Source organism: Festucalex cinctus, chromosome 1 (genome assembly GCF_051991245.1).
Source record: "Festucalex cinctus isolate MCC-2025b chromosome 1, RoL_Fcin_1.0, whole genome shotgun sequence".
Classification (NCBI taxonomy): Eukaryota; Metazoa; Chordata; class Actinopteri; order Syngnathiformes; family Syngnathidae; genus Festucalex; species Festucalex cinctus.
In genome coordinates this window covers 61925003-61949276 of record NC_135411.1, presented here as the reverse complement: position 1 = coordinate 61949276, position 24274 = coordinate 61925003, and the positions used below count along the sequence as shown (strand labels likewise).

General features: G+C 42.3%; 1 protein-coding gene and 33 non-coding genes across 34 annotated transcripts; 1 reads left to right on the top strand and 33 right to left on the bottom strand.

Annotated features, from left to right (window-relative positions):
* Positions 1–1317: 1317 nt before the first annotated feature.
* LOC144005267 (prostaglandin E2 receptor EP1 subtype-like) lies at positions 1318–23025 on the top strand. The gene is made up of 3 exons (XM_077503372.1): positions 1318–1499; positions 2217–3142; positions 22046–23025. Exons 2-3 carry the CDS (start codon positions 2264–2266, stop codon positions 22316–22318), a joined length of 1152 nt encoding a protein of 383 aa, XP_077359498.1. The 5' UTR covers positions 1318–1499; positions 2217–2263; the 3' UTR covers positions 22319–23025.
* Positions 4056–4129, bottom strand: trnan-guu (transfer RNA asparagine (anticodon GUU)). Its single transcript has one exon. It is a non-coding gene; the product is annotated as a tRNA-Asn (tRNA).
* On the bottom strand, positions 5600–5673 carry trnan-guu (transfer RNA asparagine (anticodon GUU)). The gene has a single exon. It is a non-coding gene; the product is annotated as a tRNA-Asn (tRNA).
* On the bottom strand, positions 5753–5826 carry trnan-guu (transfer RNA asparagine (anticodon GUU)). The gene has a single exon. It is a non-coding gene; the product is annotated as a tRNA-Asn (tRNA).
* trnan-guu (transfer RNA asparagine (anticodon GUU)) lies at positions 5904–5977 on the bottom strand. The gene has a single exon. It is a non-coding gene; the product is annotated as a tRNA-Asn (tRNA).
* Positions 7313–7386, bottom strand: trnan-guu (transfer RNA asparagine (anticodon GUU)). The gene has a single exon. It is a non-coding gene; the product is annotated as a tRNA-Asn (tRNA).
* Positions 7466–7539, bottom strand: trnan-guu (transfer RNA asparagine (anticodon GUU)). The gene has a single exon. It is a non-coding gene; the product is annotated as a tRNA-Asn (tRNA).
* On the bottom strand, positions 7780–7853 carry trnan-guu (transfer RNA asparagine (anticodon GUU)). The gene has a single exon. It is a non-coding gene; the product is annotated as a tRNA-Asn (tRNA).
* On the bottom strand, positions 7933–8006 carry trnan-guu (transfer RNA asparagine (anticodon GUU)). Its single transcript has one exon. It is a non-coding gene; the product is annotated as a tRNA-Asn (tRNA).
* trnan-guu (transfer RNA asparagine (anticodon GUU)) lies at positions 9187–9260 on the bottom strand. Its single transcript has one exon. It is a non-coding gene; the product is annotated as a tRNA-Asn (tRNA).
* Positions 9340–9413, bottom strand: trnan-guu (transfer RNA asparagine (anticodon GUU)). The gene has a single exon. It is a non-coding gene; the product is annotated as a tRNA-Asn (tRNA).
* Positions 9655–9728, bottom strand: trnan-guu (transfer RNA asparagine (anticodon GUU)). The gene has a single exon. It is a non-coding gene; the product is annotated as a tRNA-Asn (tRNA).
* trnan-guu (transfer RNA asparagine (anticodon GUU)) lies at positions 9808–9881 on the bottom strand. The gene has a single exon. It is a non-coding gene; the product is annotated as a tRNA-Asn (tRNA).
* Positions 11055–11128, bottom strand: trnan-guu (transfer RNA asparagine (anticodon GUU)). The gene has a single exon. It is a non-coding gene; the product is annotated as a tRNA-Asn (tRNA).
* Positions 11208–11281, bottom strand: trnan-guu (transfer RNA asparagine (anticodon GUU)). Its single transcript has one exon. It is a non-coding gene; the product is annotated as a tRNA-Asn (tRNA).
* trnan-guu (transfer RNA asparagine (anticodon GUU)) lies at positions 11361–11434 on the bottom strand. Its single transcript has one exon. It is a non-coding gene; the product is annotated as a tRNA-Asn (tRNA).
* trnan-guu (transfer RNA asparagine (anticodon GUU)) lies at positions 12770–12843 on the bottom strand. The gene has a single exon. It is a non-coding gene; the product is annotated as a tRNA-Asn (tRNA).
* On the bottom strand, positions 12923–12996 carry trnan-guu (transfer RNA asparagine (anticodon GUU)). Its single transcript has one exon. It is a non-coding gene; the product is annotated as a tRNA-Asn (tRNA).
* On the bottom strand, positions 13237–13310 carry trnan-guu (transfer RNA asparagine (anticodon GUU)). Its single transcript has one exon. It is a non-coding gene; the product is annotated as a tRNA-Asn (tRNA).
* On the bottom strand, positions 13390–13463 carry trnan-guu (transfer RNA asparagine (anticodon GUU)). Its single transcript has one exon. It is a non-coding gene; the product is annotated as a tRNA-Asn (tRNA).
* trnan-guu (transfer RNA asparagine (anticodon GUU)) lies at positions 14644–14717 on the bottom strand. The gene has a single exon. It is a non-coding gene; the product is annotated as a tRNA-Asn (tRNA).
* On the bottom strand, positions 14797–14870 carry trnan-guu (transfer RNA asparagine (anticodon GUU)). The gene has a single exon. It is a non-coding gene; the product is annotated as a tRNA-Asn (tRNA).
* Positions 15112–15185, bottom strand: trnan-guu (transfer RNA asparagine (anticodon GUU)). The gene has a single exon. It is a non-coding gene; the product is annotated as a tRNA-Asn (tRNA).
* On the bottom strand, positions 15265–15338 carry trnan-guu (transfer RNA asparagine (anticodon GUU)). The gene has a single exon. It is a non-coding gene; the product is annotated as a tRNA-Asn (tRNA).
* On the bottom strand, positions 16674–16747 carry trnan-guu (transfer RNA asparagine (anticodon GUU)). The gene has a single exon. It is a non-coding gene; the product is annotated as a tRNA-Asn (tRNA).
* trnan-guu (transfer RNA asparagine (anticodon GUU)) lies at positions 16827–16900 on the bottom strand. The gene has a single exon. It is a non-coding gene; the product is annotated as a tRNA-Asn (tRNA).
* Positions 17141–17214, bottom strand: trnan-guu (transfer RNA asparagine (anticodon GUU)). Its single transcript has one exon. It is a non-coding gene; the product is annotated as a tRNA-Asn (tRNA).
* On the bottom strand, positions 17294–17367 carry trnan-guu (transfer RNA asparagine (anticodon GUU)). The gene has a single exon. It is a non-coding gene; the product is annotated as a tRNA-Asn (tRNA).
* Positions 18548–18621, bottom strand: trnan-guu (transfer RNA asparagine (anticodon GUU)). The gene has a single exon. It is a non-coding gene; the product is annotated as a tRNA-Asn (tRNA).
* Positions 18701–18774, bottom strand: trnan-guu (transfer RNA asparagine (anticodon GUU)). Its single transcript has one exon. It is a non-coding gene; the product is annotated as a tRNA-Asn (tRNA).
* On the bottom strand, positions 19015–19088 carry trnan-guu (transfer RNA asparagine (anticodon GUU)). Its single transcript has one exon. It is a non-coding gene; the product is annotated as a tRNA-Asn (tRNA).
* On the bottom strand, positions 19168–19241 carry trnan-guu (transfer RNA asparagine (anticodon GUU)). Its single transcript has one exon. It is a non-coding gene; the product is annotated as a tRNA-Asn (tRNA).
* trnan-guu (transfer RNA asparagine (anticodon GUU)) lies at positions 20261–20334 on the bottom strand. Its single transcript has one exon. It is a non-coding gene; the product is annotated as a tRNA-Asn (tRNA).
* Positions 20413–20486, bottom strand: trnan-guu (transfer RNA asparagine (anticodon GUU)). Its single transcript has one exon. It is a non-coding gene; the product is annotated as a tRNA-Asn (tRNA).
* Positions 23026–24274: the final 1249 nt, after the last annotated feature.

Here is a 24274-nt window from a genome sequence, read left to right as displayed (position 1 = left end):
TTGTGTAAACTACCATCATTCAGCACTAGTTTAGGATTTGTTTACCTTTAATTCTGAATCCTGACTAAACTAGATATCAAGAGGATGGACTGCATGCGTTTTATTCTATTGCTTCCAAATAAAGCTTTGTTTTACTTGCTTTTCTTGCTCTTGTCTGTAAAATCTGACTTCTGTGCTATTACTGTAAAGTATAAAGATAAAATGGCCTCCCTCTTTCACAGCAAGTGTTCTTTTGCAGAACTGACTGGAATCTGGGCTTCCTGGCCAAATGTCTTTTCCTTTGAGGAGAATGTTCTCCTTTGCTCTACTCATGACAGCTTCTCTTTCTCAAAGTAGGGAGTTCTTTTTTTCTGCTGCATCAAGAGTTGCATTCAAGGTCTTGTAAGGTCAAACTGCCAATCTATCCATCTGTATAGTATTTGTCTTCATTAGGATCAAAGGTGAACTCGAGCCAAAGATGATTTTGGGGCAAGACGCAGGGTACCTTCATACTGACATCTTCGGTGTCCCAATACTTTGGCCCATTTGAATATTGTATGAATGTAGACTTTTTCGTTTGTACAGTAAAATCCTGGTATTATGTCCTCAGCAACAGATTTGCAGACATGCTGAAATCACTTGAACGGTCAGCCCAATTTTTGTGTGTGTTTGTTTGAGCCAAGAGCCATCTTGTGTGGGTGCAGAATCCCACCACTGTTTTGACAGATTAATTAAAAAATGAAGAAAAATTGCAGGACCTATCTCATGTTGGTGTGCAAAAAAAAAAAGCTTGCTTCTTTTCTTACTCTTTTTCTCTCTATCTGTTCCTATCAATTTGTTCCGTACTTACTGTCCTCGATATATGAGCAGAATAGGATTTACAACTTTGACCATTTGTTTCATGTGAAGTGTTTCTCCTCACAACTGTCTCGTTTGTGAGCATATTAGATCGCGGTGTCCTCAGCATCATCATCAGCTGTGGTCCTGCCGACGACCTCTTTGGGAAGTTCTTTATTATTTAGAATTATGCTCACCACAGACCACTGTCGAGATACTTGTGATAAAAGTGGGAAAAATAACAGCTGGTGTGGATGAGAAGCTGTTCAGCTAGTTTGTGTTTCTCACTGTAGTCTTAATATCACAGTCTATGATGAAATCTGATGTAGCGATTGAAATATTCATATGATTACATATCTGTGATTAAGTGGCGTCACGTCTCTCCTGCAAGGACGTCACTTGTTTTTCCTCCAAGTGAGACACCCAGAGGTGATGTTGGCTTTCTGCAGCCCCCACATATAAAAAGCGGCAAGCCTCCGTCAAGCAAACAGAGGACGTGCATGTGCAATGTTACTGGGAGGCTGCTTGCTCCAACACGAATCAGCAAAGGGGCCACAATGTGAGGAATTACCAAGGAAGATGTTTGGAACTGACTGGATACAGCAGTTACATTTTGGATCACAACAATGAAGCACTGTCAAAGTGAAAGCAATCTTGGATTTGATGGATTTCTAAACTTAAAGGTAAGGTCATTTTTTTATTATTATTATTACAGGAGGCTTTTTTTCCCCAAATAAAATTAGAAGGCTTTGCATCAAAACTATCAGGAAAGAGGACACCATGAAGTAAATACACATTAACATATATCTACCTCAGTAAAAATCTTAACTGAGTGTGTGTTTTGATGGTTATGATTCTTGATTTTACACATTACTGGCAAATCTCAATATCCTCGCACATTCCTGGCTTGTTTTGATCCGCTCACATTCACGGCACAATTGAAAATCTGGTCTATAAAAGTGAGTCTATGAGTGCTAATCCTCCTCTTCAATTGCATTTGTAAAGAAAGCAAAACTGTCAGAACATGTTCAGAGGACTACATTGTTGTAAAAGTGGAGCTTGGTATGTCAATATCCCCATATATTACACATGCCAAGCATCAAGTTATTTAGGCAATATATTGTTTTGATTGGCAGTTAATTCGTGATCAGGATGAAAACAAAAACAATATTGTGCTGCAAAGTTGGAATTTTAGCAATCAACCTCCAAAAAGGAATTTATCTAATTCCTTGACCCACAACTTTGCTGGGCACACATAACTACACATAACTATATTGCAATCCCCCCCCCCACCCCCCACCCCCACCCCCCCACACACACACTTTTGCTAACAGTTTATCATATTGAGTGCTACTCATTGACTCCTTTCAGCATGCTAATCGTGTCTTTTTTTTCTTCAGCACCCTCTCAGCCAACAAGAACCACATCAGACTTGAAGATCAGCAGCATGTTGGCAATGCAGCGTCACAACTCCTCAGGTATTTTTGCCTCAACGCTGCCCTCCAACGACAGCTCAGTGGTGCAGAAGCCAGAAGTGGGACGCATATTCCGTAACGTCAGCCATCCGCAAACGACTCCCACAGCTGCCGGCATCACCATGACGCTTGGGATTGTGTTCAACATAGTGGCGCTTGTCATTCTGGCCAAAGCCTACAACCGCTTTCGGCGGAGGTCAAAGGCCACCTTTCTTCTCTTTGCCAGCTCTCTGGTGGCGACAGATCTGGCTGGGCATGTCATCAATGGAGCCTTGGTGCTAAGACGATACTCAGAAGGGATTAAGAACTTGGCGGACCCTCCCTCCAGCTTTCGAGAAGATCTCATAAACGACCCAGATGCACTCTGTCTGTTGCTGGGCTGTTGCATGGTGTTCTTCGGCTTGTGCCCCCTCTTCCTGGGCTGCGCTATGGCCGCTGAGCGATGCTTGGGTGTCACCAGGCCTTTGCTGCATGCTCGTTTGGTCACCAACGCACGGACCAAGATGGCACTTGCTCTCATCTGGCTGTTGGCGTTATGTGTCGCCTTGCTGCCGTTTTTCAGCTTGGGAGCGTACACTTACCAGTACCCGGGCACGTGGTGCTTTATCAGGGTGATGGAGGGCACTCGGGCTACAGATCTGGCCTTTGTTACACTGTTCTCTGGAATGGCAATGAGCTCACTGGCCGTAGCCTTTGTGTGTAACACTATTAGCGGTATCACCTTAATCAGAGCAAGGCTGAAGAAGAAGTCCACTTCGCAGCGCAGCTCGGCCAGGTCCCACGACACTGAGATGGTCGTCCAGCTGGTTGGCATCATGGTCGCCTCGTGCATATGCTGGAGCCCTCTGCTGGTGAGTTCAAGCCACAGCGGAAACGTGGAAAATTCAGCCAATCATCATAAACGTAATTGAGCCAAGGCACACATTTTACATGAGGAAAAAATGTCTCATATTGCCGGGTAATAATCACAAATATACAGTAACTTTTGCCATCTATAGTGGAAGAACATTATTGTTTTTGTATGTCGCTGCTCACATTTGGCAGAGATTGAGACATTTTTGTTTTTGTTTTTTGTAGAAAACATTTTTGTTTCATGGAACACTAATTTCCTGAGACAGCTGTTGGGAAATAACTAATATTGATAATTAATTTTTCTTAAACAATGGAGGCTTTAATTTCATAACTTATATTATGGCCTGTCTAATAAATCTGATAATACATTTAACTCATGTATTGTCTTTAATGTAAATGTCTCCAATATGACATAACAAATCGTTCTGAAGGGATATCAAAGGGGATATTAGCCCTTTCATGCACAAATTATGATAACCTATATACGGATTTTTTTTTCTTTTTCTAAATGTCACCATTTTTTTAAACATACATTTTTAAAGTAGTTGGTGACATGTCCACTGGGGTGGATAACGTGCATTTGTGATGTATGCATATAAAACAGTGTTTCTCAATTCCGTTCCTCAGGCCCCCCGAGCCAGCCTATTTTCCATGTCTCCCAATTCCCAAAGCAGCTGATTCCAATGACAGCGAATCAGCAAGCTCTGGAGAGGCCTGAACGATCCTTACCTGCGTTGCAATTGGGAGACAAGGAAAACAGGCTGGGTGGGCTCAAACCACCAACCTTTCAGTTAACAGCCAAATGGGCTGACCAAATGTGCCACAGAGACGTGGAAAGAGGAGTAGATTCTGTTTTTGAAATTCAACAATCCAACAAGATTATCAAAAAAGAAATTCTGAAAAAGTGCATGGCATCCCTGGGTGGGTTTGAACCACCAACCTTTCGGTTAACAGCTGAATGCGCTGACCTATTGCACCACAGAGGCGTTAAGAGAGAGGTAGATTCCGTTTTTGAAATTCAACAATCCAACAAGATTATCAGGCTATTCTGAAAAAGCTTACCTCATCCCTGGGTGGGCTTGAACCACTTAACCTTCGGGTAATAGCCGATTGCGCTTACCTATTGCGCCACAGAAATGTTAGTAATGGGCAGATTCTGTTTTTGAAATTCAACAACAAGCTTATCAAAATGGAAATTCTGAAAAAGTGTACCGCATCCCTGGGTGGCCTCAAACTACCAACCATTCAGTTAACAGCCAAATGCGCTGACCTATTGCGCCAAAGAGATGCTAGAAAAAGTGGTAGATTCCGTTTCTGAAATTCAACAATCCAACAAGATTATCAAAATGGAAATTCTGAAAAAGTGTACCTCATCCGTGGGTGGGCTTGAACCAACTAACTTTTGGTTAATAGCCGAATGCGCTGACCTATGGCACAACAGAGACATAAAAAAAGAAGCGGTAGATTACGTTTTTGAAATTTAACAATCCAACAAGCTTAGGTATGGAAATTCTGAAAAAGTGCACCTCGTCCTTGGGTGTGCTCGAAACACCAACCTTTCAGTTAACAGCCGAATGCGCTGACCTATTGCGCCACAGAGACGTTAAAAGAGGGGAATATTCCGTTTTTGAAATTCAACAATCCAACAAGATTATCAAACGAAATTCTGAAAAAGTGCACCTCGTCCCTGGGTGGGCTTGAACCACCAAACTTCCGGTTAACAGCCGAGTGCGCTGACCTATTGCATCACAAGGACGTTAAAAGAAGGGTAGATTCCGTTTTTGAAATTCAACAATCCAACAAGATTATCAAACTGGAAATTCTGAAAAAGTGTACCGCATGCCTGGGTGGGCTTGAACCACCAACCTTTCAGTTAACAGCCGAATGCACTGACCTATTGCGCCACAGAGACGTTATAAAAGGGGTAGATTCCGTTTTTGAAATTTAACAATCCAACAAGCTTATCAAAATGGAAATTCTGAAAAAGTGTACCTCAACCCTGGGTGGGCTCGAACCACCTAACTTTCGGTTAATAGCCGAATGCGCTGATGAAATGCACAACAGAGACGTTCAAAAGAAGTGTAGATTCTGTTTTTGAAATTCAACAATCCAACAAGCTTAACATGGACATTCTGAAAAAGTGTACCTCATACCTGGGTGGGCTCGAACCACCAACCTTTCAGTTAACAGCTGAATGCGCTGACCTATTTCACCACAGAGACGTTAAAAAAGAGGTAGATTCCGTTTTTGAAATTTAACAATCCAACAAGCTGATCAAAATGTAAATTCTGAAAAAGTGTACCACATACCTAGGTGGGGTTGAACCACCAACCTTTCGGTTAATAGCCAAATGTGCTGACCTATTGCGCCACAGAGACGTTAAAAGAGGGGTAGATTCCATTTTTGAAATTCAACAATCCAACAAGCGTATCTGGAAATTCTGAAAAAGTGTACCACGTCCCTGGGTGGGCTCGAACCACCAACCTTACAGTTAACAGCCGAATGCGCTGACCTATTGCGCCACAGAGACGTTAAAAAAAGAGGTAGATTCCGTTTTTGAAATTCAACAATCCAACAAGCGTATCTGGAAATTCTGAAAAAGTGTACCACGTCCCTGGGTGGGCTCGAACCACCAACCTTTCAGTTAACAGCCGAATGCGCTGACCTATTGCGCCACAGAGACGTTAAAAAAAGAGGTAGATTCCGTTTTTGAAATTCAACAATCCAACAAGCGTATGGAAATTCTGAAAAAGTGTACCACGTCCCTGGGTGGGCTCGAACCACCAACCTTTCAGTTAACAGCCGATTGCGCTGACCTATTGCACCACAGAGACTTTCTAAAGAAGGGGAAATTCCGTTTTTGAAATTTAACAACCCAACAAGCTCATCAAACTGGAAATTCTGAAAAAGTGTACCTTATCCCTGGGTGGGCTTGAAACAACAACCTTTTAGTTACAGCCGAATGCGCTGACCTATTGCGCCAAAAATATGCTAGAAAGAGGGCTTGATTCTGTTTTTGAAATTCAAACAATCTAACAAGCTAATCAAAATGTAAATTCTGAAGAAGTGTACCACGTCCCCGGGTGGGCTTGAACCACTAACCTTTCAGTTAACAGCCGAATGCGCTGACCTATTGCGCAACAGAGACGTTAAAAGTGGTAAATTCCATTTTTGAAATTTAACAACCCAACAAGCCTATCAAAGCGGAAATTCTGAAAAAGCGCACCTCATCCCTGGGTGGGATCGATGCACCAACCTTTAGGTTAATAGCCGAATGCGCTGACCTATTGCGCCACAGAGACGTTAAAAGAGGGGTAGATTCCGTTTTTGAAATTTAACAACCCAACAAGCCTATCAAAGCGGAAATTCTGAAAAAGCGCACCTCATCCCTGGGTGGGATCGATGCACCAACCTTTAGGTGAATAGCCGAATGCGCTGACCTATTGCGCAACAGAGACGTTAAAAGTGGTAAATTCCATTTTTGAAATTTAACAACCCAACAAGCCTATCAAAGCGGAAATTCTGAAAAAGCGCACCTCATCCCTGGGTGGGATCGATGCACCAACCTTTAGGTTAATAGCCGAATGCGCTGACCTATTGCGCCACAGAGACGTTAAAAGAGGGGTAGATTCCGTTTTTGAAATTTAACAACCCAACAAGCCTATCAAAGCGGAAATTCTGAAAAAGCGCACCTCGTCCCTCGGTGGGCTCGAAGCACCAACCTTTCGGTTAATAGCCGAATGCGCTGACCTATGGCGCCACAGAGACATTAAAAAAAAAAAAGCAGTAGATTACGTTTTTGAAATTTAACAATCCAACAAGCTTATCAAAATGGACATTCTGAAAAAGTGTACCTCGTCCCTCGGTGGGCTCGAAGCACCAACCTTTCAGTTAACAGCCGAATGCACTGACCTATTGCGCCACAGAGACGTTAAAAAAGGGGTAGATTCCGTTTTTGAAATTTAACAATCCAACAAGCTTATCAAAATGGAAATTCTGAAAAAGTGTACCTCAACCCTGGGTGGGCTCGAACCACCTAACTTTCGGTTAATAGCCGAATGCGCTGACGAAATGCACCACAGAGACGTTCAAAAGAAGTGTAGATTCTGTTTTTGAAATTCAACAATCCAACAAGCTGATCAAAATGTAAATTCTGAAAAAGTGTACCACGTCCCTGGGTGGGCTCGAACCGCCAACCTTTCAGTTAACAGCCGAATGCGCTGACCTATTGCGCCACAGAGACGTTAAAAAAAGAGGTAGATTCCGTTTTTGAAATTCAACAATCCAACAAGCGTATCTGGAAATTCTGAAAAAGTGAACCACGTCCCTGGGTGGGCTCGAACCACCAACCTTTCAGTTAACAGCCGAATGCACTGACCTATTGCGCCACAGAGACGTTAAAAAAAAAGGTAGATTCCGTTTTTGAAATTTAACAATCCCACAAGCTTATCAAAATGGAAATTCTGAAAAAGTGCAGCTCATCCCTGGGTGGGCTCGAACCACCTAACTTTCGGTTAATAGCCGAATGCGCTGACGAAATGCACCACAGAGACGTTCAAAAGAAGTGTAGATTCTGTTTTTGAAATTCAACAATCCAACAAGCTGATCAAAATGTAAATTCTGAAAAAGTGTACCACGTCCCTGGGTGGGCTCGAACCACCAACCTTTCAGTTAACAGCCGAATGCGCTGACCTATTGCGCCACAGAGACGTTAAAAAAAGAGGTAGATTCCGTTTTTGAAATTCAACAATCCAACAAGCGTATCTGGAAATTCTGAAAAAGTGAACCACGTCCCTGGGTGGGCTCGAACCACCAACCTTTCAGTTAACAGCCGATTGCGCTGACCTATTGCACCACAGAGACTTTGAAAGAGGGGGAAATTCCGTTTTTGAAATTTAACAACCCAACAAGCTCATCAAAGTGGAAATTCTGAAAAAGTGTACCACGTTCCTGGGTGGGCTTGAACCACCAACCTTTCAGTTTACAGCCGGTTGCGCTGACCTATTGCGCCACAGAGACGTTAAAAAAGAGGTAGGTTCCGTTTTTGAAATTCAACAATCCAACAAGCTTACGAAACTGGAAATTCTGAAAAAGTGTACCTTATCCCTGGGTGGGCTTGAAACAACAACCTTTTAGTTACAGCCGAATGCGCTGACCTATTGCGCCAAAAATATGCTAGAAAGAGGGCTTGATTCTGTTTTTGAAATTCAAACAATCTAACAAGCTAATCAAAATGTAAATTCTGAAGAAGTGTACCACGTCCCCGGGTGGGCTTGAACCACTAACCTTTCAGTTAACAGCCGAATGCGCTGACCTATTGCGCAACATAGACGTTAAAAGTGGTAAATTCCATTTTTGAAATTTAACAACCCAACAAGCCTATCAAAGCGGAAATTCTGAAAAAGCGCACCTCATCCCTGGGTGGGATCGATGCACCAACCTTTAGGTTAATAGCCGAATGCGCTGACCTATTGCGCCACAGAGACGTTAAAAGAGGGGTAGATTCCGTTTTTGAAATTTAACAACCCAACAAGCCTATCAAAGCGGAAATTCTGAAAAAGCGCACCTCGTCCCTCGGTGGGCTCGAAGCACCAACCTTTCGGTTAATAGCCGAATGCGCTGACCTATGGCGCCACAGAGACATTAAAAAAAAAAAAGCAGTAGATTACGTTTTTGAAATTTAACAATCCAACAAGCTTATCAAAATGGACATTCTGAAAAAGTGTACCTCGTCCCTCGGTGGGCTCGAAGCACCAACCTTTCAGTTAACAGCCGAATGCACTGACCTATTGCGCCACAGAGACGTTAAAAAAGGGGTAGATTCCGTTTTTGAAATTTAACAATCCAACAAGCTTATCAAAATGGAAATTCTGAAAAAGTGTACCTCAACCCTGGGTGGGCTCGAACCACCTAACTTTCGGTTAATAGCCGAATGCGCTGACGAAATGCACCACAGAGACGTTCAAAAGAAGTGTAGATTCTGTTTTTGAAATTCAACAATCCAACAAGCTGATCAAAATGTAAATTCTGAAAAAGTGTACCACGTCCCTGGGTGGGCTCGAACCACCAACCTTTCAGTTAACAGCCGAATGCGCTGACCTATTGCGCCACAGAGACGTTAAAAAAAGAGGTAGATTCCGTTTTTGAAATTCAACAATCCAACAAGCGTATCTGGAAATTCTGAAAAAGTGAACCACGTCCCTGGGTGGGCTCGAACCACCAACCTTTCAGTTAACAGCCGAATGCACTGACCTATTGCGCCACAGAGACGTTAAAAAAAAAAGGTAGATTCCGTTTTTGAAATTTAACAATCCCACAAGCTTATCAAAATGGAAATTCTGAAAAAGTGCACCTCATCCCTGGGTGGGCTCGAACCACCTAACTTTCGGTTAATAGCCGAATGCGCTGACGAAATGCACCACAGAGACGTTCAAAAGAAGTGTAGATTCTGTTTTTGAAATTCAACAATCCAACAAGCTGATCAAAATGTAAATTCTGAAAAAGTGTACCACGTCCCTGGGTGGGCTCGAACCACCAACCTTTCAGTTAACAGCCGAATGCGCTGACCTATTGCGCCACAGAGACGTTAAAAAAAGAGGTAGATTCCGTTTTTGAAATTCAACAATCCAACAAGCGTATCTGGAAATTCTGAAAAAGTGAACCACGTCCCTGGGTGGGCTCGAACCACCAACCTTTCAGTTAACAGCCGATTGCGCTGACCTATTGCACCACAGAGACTTTGAAAGAGGGGGAAATTCCGTTTTTGAAATTTAACAACCCAACAAGCTCATCAAAGTGGAAATTCTGAAAAAGTGTACCACGATCCTGGGTGGGCTTGAACCACCAACCTTTCAGTTTACAGCCGGTTGCGCTGACCTATTGCGCCACAGAGACGTTAAAAAAGAGGTAGGTTCCGTTTTTGAAATTCAACAATCCAACAAGCTTACGAAACTGGAAATTCTGAAAAAGTGTACCTTATCCCTGGGTGGGCTTGAAACAACAACCTTTTAGTTACAGCCGAATGCGCTGACCTATTGCGCCAAAAATATGCTAGAAAGAGGGCTTGATTCTGTTTTTGAAATTCAAACAATCTAACAAGCTAATCAAAATGTAAATTCTGAAGAAGTGTACCACGTCCCCGGGTGGGCTTGAACCACTAACCTTTCAGTTAACAGCCGAATGCGCTGACCTATTGCGCAACATAGACGTTAAAAGTGGTAAATTCCATTTTTGAAATTTAACAACCCAACAAGCCTATCAAAGCGGAAATTCTGAAAAAGTGTACCACGTCCCCGGGTGGGCTTGAACCACTAACCTTTCAGTTAACAGCCGAATGCGCTGACCTATTGCGCAACAGAGACGTTAAAAGTGGTAAATTCCATTTTTGAAATTTAACAACCCAACAAGCCTATCAAAGCGGAAATTCTGAAAAAGCGCACCTCATCCCTGGGTGGGATCGATGCACCAACCTTTAGGTTAATAGCCGAATGCGCTGACCTATTGCGCCACAGAGACGTTAAAAGAGGGGTAGATTCCGTTTTTGAAATTTAACAACCCAACAAGCCTATCAAAGCGGAAATTCTGAAAAAGCGCACCTCGTCCCTCGGTGGGCTCGAAGCACCAACCTTTCGGTTAATAGCCGAATGCGCTGACCTATGGCGCCACAGAGACATTAAAAAAAAAAAAGCAGTAGATTACGTTTTTGAAATTTAACAATCCAACAAGCTTATCAAAATGGACATTCTGAAAAAGTGTACCACATCCCCAGGTGGGGTTGAACCACCAACCTTTCGGTTAATAGCCAAATGTGCTGACCTATTGCGCCACAGAGACGTTAAAAGAGGGGTAGATTCCATTTTTGAAATTCAACAATCCAACAAGCGTATCTGGAAATTCTGAAAAAGTGTACCACGTCCCTGGGTGGGCTCGAACCACCAACCTTACAGTTAACAGCCGAATGCGCTGACCTATTGCGCCACAGAGACGTTAAAAAAAGAGGTAGATTCCGTTTTTGAAATTCAACAATCCAACAAGCGTATCTGGAAATTCTGAAAAAGTGTACCACGTCCCTGGGTGGGCTCGAACCACCAACCTTTCAGTTAACAGCCGAATGCGCTGACCTATTGCGCCACAGAGACGTTAAAAAAAGAGGTAGATTCCGTTTTTGAAATTCAACAATCCAACAAGCGTATCTGGAAATTCTGAAAAAGTGTACCACGTCCCTGGGTGGGCTCGAACCACCAACCTTTCAGTTAACAGCCGATTGCGCTGACCTATTGCACCACAGAGACTTTCTAAAGAAGGGGAAATTCCGTTTTTGAAATTTAACAACCCAACAAGCTCATCAAAGTGGAAATTCTGAAAAAGTGTACCTTATCCCTGGGTGGGCTTGAAACAACAACCTTTTAGTTACAGCCGAATGCGCTGACCTATTGCGCCAAAAATATGCTAGAAAGAGGGCTTGATTCTGTTTTTGAAATTCAAACAATCTAACAAGCTAATCAAAATGTAAATTCTGAAGAAGTGTACCACGTCCCCGGGTGGGCTTGAACCACTAACCTTTCAGTTAACAGCCGAATGCGCTGACCTATTGCGCAACAGAGACGTTAAAAGTGGTAAATTCCATTTTTGAAATTTAACAACCCAACAAGCCTATCAAAGCGGAAATTCTGAAAAAGCGCACCTCATCCCTGGGTGGGATCGATGCACCAACCTTTAGGTTAATAGCCGAATGCGCTGACCTATTGCGCCACAGAGACGTTAAAAGAGGGGTAGATTCCGTTTTTGAAATTTAACAACCCAACAAGCCTATCAAAGCGGAAATTCTGAAAAAGCGCACCTCATCCCTGGGTGGGATCGATGCACCAACCTTTAGGTGAATAGCCGAATGCGCTGACCTATTGCGCAACAGAGACGTTAAAAGTGGTAAATTCCATTTTTGAAATTTAACAACCCAACAAGCCTATCAAAGCGGAAATTCTGAAAAAGCGCACCTCATCCCTGGGTGGGATCGATGCACCAACCTTTAGGTTAATAGCCGAATGCGCTGACCTATTGCGCCACAGAGACGTTAAAAGAGGGGTAGATTCCGTTTTTGAAATTTAACAACCCAACAAGCCTATCAAAGCGGAAATTCTGAAAAAGCGCACCTCGTCCCTCGGTGGGCTCGAAGCACCAACCTTTCGGTTAATAGCCGAATGCGCTGACCTATGGCGCCACAGAGACATTAAAAAAAAAAAAGCAGTAGATTACGTTTTTGAAATTTAACAATCCAACAAGCTTATCAAAATGGACATTCTGAAAAAGTGTACCTCGTCCCTCGGTGGGCTCGAAGCACCAACCTTTCAGTTAACAGCCGAATGCACTGACCTATTGCGCCACAGAGACGTTAAAAAAGGGGTAGATTCCGTTTTTGAAATTTAACAATCCAACAAGCTTATCAAAATGGAAATTCTGAAAAAGTGTACCTCAACCCTGGGTGGGCTCGAACCACCTAACTTTCGGTTAATAGCCGAATGCGCTGACGAAATGCACCACAGAGACGTTCAAAAGAAGTGTAGATTCTGTTTTTGAAATTCAACAATCCAACAAGCTGATCAAAATGTAAATTCTGAAAAAGTGTACCACGTCCCTGGGTGGGCTCGAACCGCCAACCTTTCAGTTAACAGCCGAATGCGCTGACCTATTGCGCCACAGAGACGTTAAAAAAAGAGGTAGATTCCGTTTTTGAAATTCAACAATCCAACAAGCGTATCTGGAAATTCTGAAAAAGTGAACCACGTCCCTGTGTGGGCTCGAACCACCAACCTTTCAGTTAACAGCCGAATGCACTGACCTATTGCGCCACAGAGACGTTAAAAAAAAAGGTAGATTCCGTTTTTGAAATTTAACAATCCCACAAGCTTATCAAAATGGAAATTCTGAAAAAGTGCACCTCATCCCTGGGTGGGCTCGAACCACCTAACTTTCGGTTAATAGCCGAATGCGCTGACGAAATGCACCACAGAGACGTTCAAAAGAAGTGTAGATTCTGTTTTTGAAATTCAACAATCCAACAAGCTGATCAAAATGTAAATTCTGAAAAAGTGTACCACGTCCCTGGGTGGGCTCGAACCACCAACCTTTCAGTTAACAGCCGAATGCGCTGACCTATTGCGCCACAGAGACGTTAAAAAAAGAGGTAGATTCCGTTTTTGAAATTCAACAATCCAACAAGCGTATCTGGAAATTCTGAAAAAGTGAACCACGTCCCTGGGTGGGCTCGAACCACCAACCTTTCAGTTAACAGCCGATTGCGCTGACCTATTGCACCACAGAGACTTTGAAAGAGGGGGAAATTCCGTTTTTGAAATTTAACAACCCAACAAGCTCATCAAAGTGGAAATTCTGAAAAAGTGTACCACGTTCCTGGGTGGGCTTGAACCACCAACCTTTCAGTTTACAGCCGGTTGCGCTGACCTATTGCGCCACAGAGACGTTAAAAAAGAGGTAGGTTCCGTTTTTGAAATTCAACAATCCAACAAGCTTACGAAACTGGAAATTCTGAAAAAGTGTACCTTATCCCTGGGTGGGCTTGAAACAACAACCTTTTAGTTACAGCCGAATGCGCTGACCTATTGCGCCAAAAATATGCTAGAAAGAGGGCTTGATTCTGTTTTTGAAATTCAAACAATCTAACAAGCTAATCAAAATGTAAATTCTGAAGAAGTGTACCACGTCCCCGGGTGGGCTTGAACCACTAACCTTTCAGTTAACAGCCGAATGCGCTGACCTATTGCGCAACATAGACGTTAAAAGTGGTAAATTCCATTTTTGAAATTTAACAACCCAACAAGCCTATCAAAGCGGAAATTCTGAAAAAGCGCACCTCATCCCTGGGTGGGATCGATGCACCAACCTTTAGGTTAATAGCCGAATGCGCTGACCTATTGCGCCACAGAGACGTTAAAAGAGGGGTAGATTCCGTTTTTGAAATTTAACAACCCAACAAGCCTATCAAAGCGGAAATTCTGAAAAAGCGCACCTCGTCCCTCGGTGGGCTCGAAGCACCAACCTTTCGGTTAATAGCCGAATGCGCTGACCTATGGCGCCACAGAGACATTAAAAAAAAAAAAGCAGTAGATTACGTTTTTGAAATTTAACAATCCAACAAGCTTATCAAAATGGACATTCTGAAAAAGTGTACCTCGTCCCTCGGTGGGCTCGAAGCACCAACCTTTCAGTTAACAGCCGAATGCACTGACCTATTGCGCCACAGAGACGTTAAAAAAGGGGTAGATTCCGTTTTTGAAATTTAACAATCCAACAAGCTTATCAAAATGGAAATTCTGAAAAAGTGTACCTCAACCCTGGGTGGGCTCGAACCACCTAACTTTCGGTTAATAGCCGAATGCGCTGACGAAATGCACCACAGAGACGTTCAAAAGAAGTGTAGATTCTGTTTTTGAAATTCAACAATCCAACAAGCTGATCAAAATGTAAATTCTGAAAAAGTGTACCACGTCCCTGGGTGGGCTTGAACCACCAACCTTTCAGTTAACAGCCGAATGCGCTGACCTATTGCGCCACAGAGACGTTAAAAAAAGAGGTAGATTCCGTTTTTGAAATTCAACAATCCAACAAGCGTATCTGGAAATTCTGAAAAAGTGAACCACGTCCCTGGGTGGGCTCGAACCACCAACCTTTCAGTTAACAGCCGAATGCACTGACCTATTGCGCCACAGAGACGTTAAAAAAAAAAGGTAGATTCCGTTTTTGAAATTTAACAATCCCACAAGCTTATCAAAATGGAAATTCTGAAAAAGTGCACCTCATCCCTGGGTGGGCTCGAACCACCTAACTTTCGGTTAATAGCCGAATGCGCTGACGAAATGCACCACAGAGACGTTCAAAAGAAGTGTAGATTCTGTTTTTGAAATTCAACAATCCAACAAGCTGATCAAAATGTAAATTCTGAAAAAGTGTACCACGTCCCTGGGTGGGCTCGAACCACCAACCTTTCAGTTAACAGCCGAATGCGCTGACCTATTGCGCCACAGAGACGTTAAAAAAAGAGGTAGATTCCGTTTTTGAAATTCAACAATCCAACAAGCGTATCTGGAAATTCTGAAAAAGTGTACCACGTCCCTGGGTGGGCTCGAACCACCAACCTTTCAGTTAACAGCCGATTGCGCTGACCTATTGCACCACAGAGACTTTCTAAAGAAGGGGAAATTCCGTTTTTGAAATTTAACAACCCAACAAGCTCATCAAAGTGGAAATTCTGAAAAAGTGTACCTTATCCCTGGGTGGGCTTGAAACAACAACCTTTTAGTTACAGCCGAATGCGCTGACCTATTGCGCCAAAAATATGCTAGAAAGAGGGCTTGATTCTGTTTTTGAAATTCAAACAATCTAACAAGCTAATCAAAATGTAAATTCTGAAGAAGTGTACCACGTCCCCGGGTGGGCTTGAACCACTAACCTTTCAGTTAACAGCCGAATGCGCTGACCTATTGCGCAACAGAGACGTTAAAAGTGGTAAATTCCATTTTTGAAATTTAACAACCCAACAAGCCTATCAAAGCGGAAATTCTGAAAAAGCGCACCTCATCCCTGGGTGGGATCGATGCACCAACCTTTAGGTTAATAGCCGAATGCGCTGACCTATTGCGCCACAGAGACGTTAAAAGAGGGGTAGATTCCGTTTTTGAAATTTAACAACCCAACAAGCCTATCAAAGCGGAAATTCTGAAAAAGCGCACCTCATCCCTGGGTGGGATCGATGCACCAACCTTTAGGTGAATAGCCGAATGCGCTGACCTATTGCGCAACAGAGACGTTAAAAGTGGTAAATTCCATTTTTGAAATTTAACAACCCAACAAGCCTATCAAAGCGGAAATTCTGAAAAAGCGCACCTCATCCCTGGGTGGGATCGATGCACCAACCTTTAGGTTAATAGCCGAATGCGCTGACCTATTGCGCCACAGAGACGTTAAAAGAGGGGTAGATTCCGTTTTTGAAATTTAACAACCCAACAAGCCTATCAAAGCGGAAATTCTGAAAAAGCGCACCTCGTCCCTCGGTGGGCTCGAAGCACCAACCTTTCGGTTAATAGCCGAATGCGCTGACCTATGGCGCCACAGAGACATTAAAAAAAAAAAAGCAGTAGATTACGTTTTTGAAATTTAACAATCCAACAAGCTTATCAAAATGGACATTCTGAAAAAGTGTACCTCGTCCCTCGGTGGGCTCGAAGCACCAACCTTTCAGTTAACAGCCGAATGCACTGACCTATTGCGCCACAGAGACGTTAAAAAAGGGGTAGATTCCGTTTTTGAAATTTAACAATCCAACAAGCTTATCAAAATGGAAATTCTGAAAAAGTGTACCTCAACCCTGGGTGGGCTCGAACCACCTAACTTTCGGTTAATAGCCGAATGCGCTGACGAAATGCACCACAGAGACGTTCAAAAGAAGTGTAGATTCTGTTTTTGAAATTCAACAATCCAACAAGCTGATCAAAATGTAAATTCTGAAAAAGTGTACCACGTCCCTGGGTGGGCTCGAACCGCCAACCTTTCAGTTAACAGCCGAATGCGCTGACCTATTGCGCCACAGAGACGTTAAAAAAAGAGGTAGATTCCGTTTTTGAAATTCAACAATCCAACAAGCGTATCTGGAAATTCTGAAAAAGTGAACCACGTCCCTGTGTGGGCTCGAACCACCAACCTTTCAGTTAACAGCCGAATGCACTGACCTATTGCGCCACAGAGACGTTAAAAAAAAAGGTAGATTCCGTTTTTGAAATTTAACAATCCCACAAGCTTATCAAAATGGAAATTCTGAAAAAGTGCACCTCATCCCTGGGTGGGCTCGAACCACCTAACTTTCGGTTAATAGCCGAATGCGCTGACGAAATGCACCACAGAGACGTTCAAAAGAAGTGTAGATTCTGTTTTTGAAATTCAACAATCCAACAAGCTGATCAAAATGTAAATTCTGAAAAAGTGTACCACGTCCCTGGGTGGGCTCGAACCACCAACCTTTCAGTTAACAGCCGAATGCGCTGACCTATTGCGCCACAGAGACGTTAAAAAAAGAGGTAGATTCCGTTTTTGAAATTCAACAATCCAACAAGCGTATCTGGAAATTCTGAAAAAGTGAACCACGTCCCTGGGTGGGCTCGAACCACCAACCTTTCAGTTAACAGCCGATTGCGCTGACCTATTGCACCACAGAGACTTTGAAAGAGGGGGAAATTCCGTTTTTGAAATTTAACAACCCAACAAGCTCATCAAAGTGGAAATTCTGAAAAAGTGTACCACGTTCCTGGGTGGGCTTGAACCACCAACCTTTCAGTTTACAGCCGGTTGCGCTGACCTATTGCGCCACAGAGACGTTAAAAAAGAGGTAGGTTCCGTTTTTGAAATTCAACAATCCAACAAGCTTACGAAACTGGAAATTCTGAAAAAGTGTACCTTATCCCTGGGTGGGCTTGAAACAACAACCTTTTAGTTACAGCCGAATGCGCTGACCTATTGCGCCAAAAATATGCTAGAAAGAGGGCTTGATTCTGTTTTTGAAATTCAAACAATCTAACAAGCTAATCAAAATGTAAATTCTGAAGAAGTGTACCACGTCCCCGGGTGGGCTTGAACCACTAACCTTTCAGTTAACAGCCGAATGCGCTGACCTATTGCGCAACATAGACGTTAAAAGTGGTAAATTCCATTTTTGAAATTTAACAACCCAACAAGCCTATCAAAGCGGAAATTCTGAAAAAGCGCACCTCATCCCTGGGTGGGATCGATGCACCAACCTTTAGGTTAATAGCCGAATGCGCTGACCTATTGCGCCACAGAGACGTTAAAAGAGGGGTAGATTCCGTTTTTGAAATTTAACAACCCAACAAGCCTATCAAAGCGGAAATTCTGAAAAAGCGCACCTCGTCCCTCGGTGGGCTCGAAGCACCAACCTTTCGGTTAATAGCCGAATGCGCTGACCTATGGCGCCACAGAGACATTAAAAAAAAAAAAGCAGTAGATTACGTTTTTGAAATTTAACAATCCAACAAGCTTATCAAAATGGACATTCTGAAAAAGTGTACCTCGTCCCTCGGTGGGCTCGAAGCACCAACCTTTCAGTTAACAGCCGAATGCACTGACCTATTGCGCCACAGAGACGTTAAAAAAGGGGTAGATTCCGTTTTTGAAATTTAACAATCCAACAAGCTTATCAAAATGGAAATTCTGAAAAAGTGTACCTCAACCCTGGGTGGGCTCGAACCACCTAACTTTCGGTTAATAGCCGAATGCGCTGACGAAATGCACCACAGAGACGTTCAAAAGAAGTGTAGATTCTGTTTTTGAAATTCAACAATCCAACAAGCTGATCAAAATGTAAATTCTGAAAAAGTGTACCACGTCCCTGGGTGGGCTCGAACCACCAACCTTTCAGTTAACAGCCGAATGCGCTGACCTATTGCGCCACAGAGACGTTAAAAAAAGAGGTAGATTCCGTTTTTGAAATTCAACAATCCAACAAGCGTATCTGGAAATTCTGAAAAAGTGAACCACGTCCCTGGGTGGGCTCGAACCACCAACCTTTCAGTTAACAGCCGAATGCACTGACCTATTGCGCCACAGAGACGTTAAAAAAAAAGGTAGATTCCGTTTTTGAAATTTAACAATCCCACAAGCTTATCAAAATGGAAATTCTAAAAAAGTGCACCTCATCCCTGGGTGGGCTCGAACCACCTAACTTTCGGTTAATAGCCGAATGCGCTGACGAAATGCACCACAGAGACGTTCAAAAGAAGTGTAGATTCTGTTTTTGAAATTCAACAATCCAACAAGCTGATCAAAATGTAAATTCTGAAAAAGTGTACCACGTCCCTGGGTGGGCTCGAACCACCAACCTTTCAGTTAACAGCCGAATGCGCTGACCTATTGCGCCACAGAGACGTTAAAAAAAGAGGTAGATTCCGTTTTTGAAATTCAACAATCCAACAAGCGTATCTGGAAATTCTGAAAAAGTGAACCACGTCCCTGGGTGGGCTCGAACCACCAACCTTTCAGTTAACAGCCGATTGCGCTGACCTATTGCACCACAGAGACTTTGAAAGAGGGGGAAATTCCGTTTTTGAAATTTAACAACCCAACAAGCTCATCAAAGTGGAAATTCTGAAAAAGTGTACCACGTTCCTGGGTGGGCTTGAACCACCAACCTTTCAGTTTACAGCCGGTTGCGCTGACCTATTGCGCCACAGAGACGTTAAAAAAGAGGTAGGTTCCGTTTTTGAAATTCAACAATCCAACAAGCTTACGAAACTGGAAATTCTGAAAAAGTGTACCTTATCCCTGGGTGGGCTTGAAACAACAACCTTTTAGTTACAGCCGAATGCGCTGACCTATTGCGCCAAAAATATGCTAGAAAGAGGGCTTGATTCTGTTTTTGAAATTCAAACAATCTAACAAGCTAATCAAAATGTAAATTCTGAAGAAGTGTACCACGTCCCCGGGTGGGCTTGAACCACTAACCTTTCAGTTAACAGCCGAATGCGCTGACCTATTGCGCAACAGAGACGTTAAAAGTGGTAAATTCCATTTTTGAAATTTAACAACCCAACAAGCCTATCAAAGCGGAAATTCTGAAAAAGCGCACCTCATCCCTGGGTGGGATCGATGCACCAACCTTTAGGTTAATAGCCGAATGCGCTGACCTATTGCGCCACAGAGACGTTAAAAGAGGGGTAGATTCCGTTTTTGAAATTTAACAACCCAACAAGCCTATCAAAGCGGAAATTCTGAAAAAGCGCACCTCGTCCCTCGGTGGGCTCGAAGCACCAACCTTTCGGTTAATAGCCGAATGCGCTGACCTATGGCGCCACAGAGACATTAAAAAAAAAAAAGCAGTAGATTACGTTTTTGAAATTTAACAATCCAACAAGCTTATCAAAATGGACATTCTGAAAAAGTGTACCACATCCCCAGGTGGGGTTGAACCACCAACCTTTCCGTTAATAGCCAAATGTGCTGACCTATTGCGCCACAGAGACGTTAAAAGAGGGGTAGATTCCGTTTTTGAAATTCAACAATCCAACAAGCGTATCTGGAAATTCTGAAAAAGTGTACCACGTCCCTGGGTGGGCTCGAACCACCAACCTTTCAGTTAACAGCCGAATGCGCTGACCTATTGCGCCACAGAGACGTTAAAAGAGGGGTAGATTCCGTTTTTGAAATTCAACAATCCAACAAGCGTATCTGGAAATTCTGAAAAAGTGTACCACGTCCCTGGGTGGGCTCGAACCACCAACCTTTCAGTTAACAGCCGAATGCGCTGACCTATTGCGCCACAGAGACGTTAAAAGAGGTGTAAATTCCATTTTTGAAATTTAACAACCCAACAAGCCTATCCCATCCATCCATCCATTTTCTTGACCGCTTATTCCTCACAAGGGTCGCGGGGGTTGCTGGCGCCTATCTCAGCTGGCTCTGGGCAGTAGGCAGGGGACACCCTGGACTGGTTGCCAACCAATCGCAGGGCCCCAACAAGTCTGTTATTGTGTTACTTCCCTTCCCCTTGACGAGCCGGGCGTAACACCGTGGCCGAGTACAGTACGCGCACATAGCATATCTTGCAACTGTGGTCTTTTTAGCGACAACGTGAACGTTGTCGACATAACTCACCGGGAACGCAAAATGTTTCCCAACTGGTGACGAGAGAAGCGGGAGCGGCTTGAAGCACCATTGCTGTGTCTGTCCGCGCTTGCCATCATGACTGCAGGAGAAGTCAGCTAACAAGTGCCGTTAGCTAGTAGCTGAATGGCTGCGTCATTTGCTTTCCTGGGAGGTGGCGGTGGCGGCGGGCGCGGGGGGGGGGGCATCGAATCGTGTGTCCTCTCTTCTATTTCGATGCTCGAAATCGTGACGTAATTTCGATCGATTTCGATAAAAAATCGAAATCGTGACACCCTTACTGTTTTCCATGTCTCCCAATTACAACGCAGATCAGGCTTCTCCAGAGCTGGCTGGAATCAGCTGCATTGGGAATTGGGAGACATGGCTTGCTAGAGGGGCCTGAGGAGCGGAATTGAGAAACACTGATATAAAAGAATAGATAACAAAAAAATTATATAAACACGATAGAAAATTTCTGGTTGATTTTTAACATTGTGTTCACATATTTTTAACATATTTAAACTACTACGTACATGTATTGCAAAAACATTTAACCAAAGAAAAATGAGCTTTTTATGAAGTACACATAGTAAATTATTTTTTTTTTCTGGCAACCATTTATCATTACTGCCGTTGTCATCATCCCCACTTGAGTCAGATGATATATGGTCGACTAGCTTGTAAGTTTTTCTAGCACCTGACCATAACAAAACATAAGGACCAGGATCCTTACTATCATATGAGTACTAAAATCCATAAAATATTGGCTACAACTAAGAACACAGTCACAAAAGATTAAAATAATAATTTGTAAAAGTTTCAAACATTTGTATTACTACTTACTTAATGTTTTCTTTTCTCTTAAATCTGAAAGTCATGGCCGCAGAGCACGATTAATGGTTTGATTCACTGACTGATTGGTCTATATCATATGCATTATCATAGACCAATAAGTTGTATCAGTCATTTTTAATTTACGGCCATAATACAAATAAAAATATTGAAATGCTTGCTATAATTGTGTTGTTGTTGTTTTTTCTTTTACGTAGTTTTTCAGTTATCCACTTCATGGCAATCTTCAAAGGATGAATTGAGAGGAACTGACTTTCTAGTTTGTTGATTTTTTTTGTCCTGACCATGTTTAAAAATGACTGAAACAATCGTACTACACTGTTAGGTTAACGATCTTAGCTATAAATGGCAAACGCTAACCCTAAAGTTGTGTCATGAATTGTCTTTAGGTCTTTGGACTTATGTCAGCCAGCCGGTCCTACAGCGGCTCCCTCGGCCCTGACAGGGACATTTACAGGGCCCTAATGGTAACTGGTGTTCGGATGGCTACGTGTAACCAGATCCTCGACCCATGGGTCTACATCTTGCTGCGGCGTGCAATCCTCAAGAAGATCTACAGGATTACTAAAAGGCAAGCCAGTTTGAAGGGAAGTATGCTTCGCTCTTTCCGCTGGGATGTCAGCTCCTTTCAGAACTCAGAAAAAAACAATGCGAAGTTATGAGACCAACATCATGTCATGTGAACATTTAGCACCAACCCGTGGCTTGTTCATCTTGGTCAGGACTTTATATTCTGAATGTTTTAACAAAAGAGGGGAGAGGGGATTATTATGAATGACTGATGATGCGTGCTCGGGTTGTTTATGGTTTATCCCACTATTGTGGAGAAAGGCCCTAACCTATCACAAACTGGCCAGTTTTTATTGTAAATGCAAAATCTGTATGTTTGCATTGAGTCTTGTCCTCTATGAGAACAAACTGTAATTCAAGATTTGTCAAAGTAGACCTATAGTGTGTCAGGTTTTGTTGAAAATGAAGACTACTACACAAAATCAGAAAGCAAATGAACAATTTAATGTGAATTGTAAAAATGTTCAGTTAAATGCTGAAAGTGGAACAAAAGTCAAAAATGTGTGCATATATTGAAACATTGGGACTTGACTTCGCTTTAAAGATGAAAGCAAAACACTTTGTATTTACCTCATTTTGAAGATGTGCAAGTGTGTATGAAAAAAAAAAGTACATTTGTTTGGTGTAGCCTACTAGAGTGGCATGAATGTGATTATGTCCTATTGTGAAAATCCTAAAATAAAATAAACAGTCTGAAATCAAAATGTCAGAATTCTTATTAGAGCCACAAGAATTTGTATTTTACAGGAACACATTTATTTTCCCTTTGAGGAAGAATGCCAAAATGGGTCAAGCTTCATGTGCCTTTGAGATCTCAATTTGAATTATATGTGTTTTGCATTTTATTTTGAGTTTAAATGTTTATGTTGCAAGCTATTGAGTGGTTCGTTTTTGTTGGTTACTTGGGGCAAAGACTAAAAGCTTAATATATGAGATGATTATGGTCTTTTGCATTTGATCTTATGATACTGTATACCGTATGTGCCCCAGTACCCTTCATATCAGTAGTGCTGGCCGATGTTACTTAGCTAATTGGTCCATAAGGGCAACCAAATTTCAAATTTGCTCTCAGACTCCTCATAGGGCCAGCTTGATGTCTATCAGACCAGCGAGCTTGACCTCAATGGCAGAAGCATTTTTCCATTCTCTGATTGGTTGGTCAAACCAAAACTTGTTCGAGCCAACTCTGACTGGCGAAACACATGTGTATCAATCTGCACACAATAACACATTAAATAATGAACAGCTCTGATGAGTGTTTTATTAATATTTTGTTATTTTTTGTCATGTTATTAGATAAATATTTATTCTGAAAAACTCCGGTTGTGTGCTGTTATATTGTGATTTGATGTTGTGTGACATAGTGGCGCTATTAATAGGTGAATTTAATCAGACAAGTCCCTCCTGAAGCCCCAAGCACCAAATATACGGGTCACTGCAGGGCACTGCCTTTGTCAACACTTTTTCATTGTGACATACTAGTCAAATGTAAATAGAATTTATAGTGCAAAAAAAATGTAAAACAGTATATAATGGGACATATAAAGTTAACAGAAAAAGGAAAAGAAAGGAAAGAAAGCCTTTTGAATTTTTGTGAGGATTTGTAATGCAGCTACAGGAACTGTCCACCACCCAGAGAATAGACATAGCACAGCATGTTTGTACTTCAACCTTCAACCAAAACAAGTCAGCAGACTAACAAATAAATGGAGAAATAGTCACTGCTTATATTTTTACACATGGACAAGTTGTCTGGCCTCTTCTAAATTAATTGCAATGTTATGTTTTTTTTTTGTTTTTGTTTTTTTTTTTTGGGGGGGGGGGGGTTAATTTGTTTTATGTAGACTGTCTATTTGTGTTTTTAGTTAGAAACAGAAACAGTTTTAAAAAAAAAATCGTCTCATGGTTGTGCTTATACTTTTTTTTTTTTTACTTTTATTGAATCACTCAACACCATTACAACATTTGAAACATTCCTTTGCAAAATTTTCTAATGTTATATATGTTTGTTTAAAGGGCAATAAGTAGAATAAGTAAATTAAAAACAG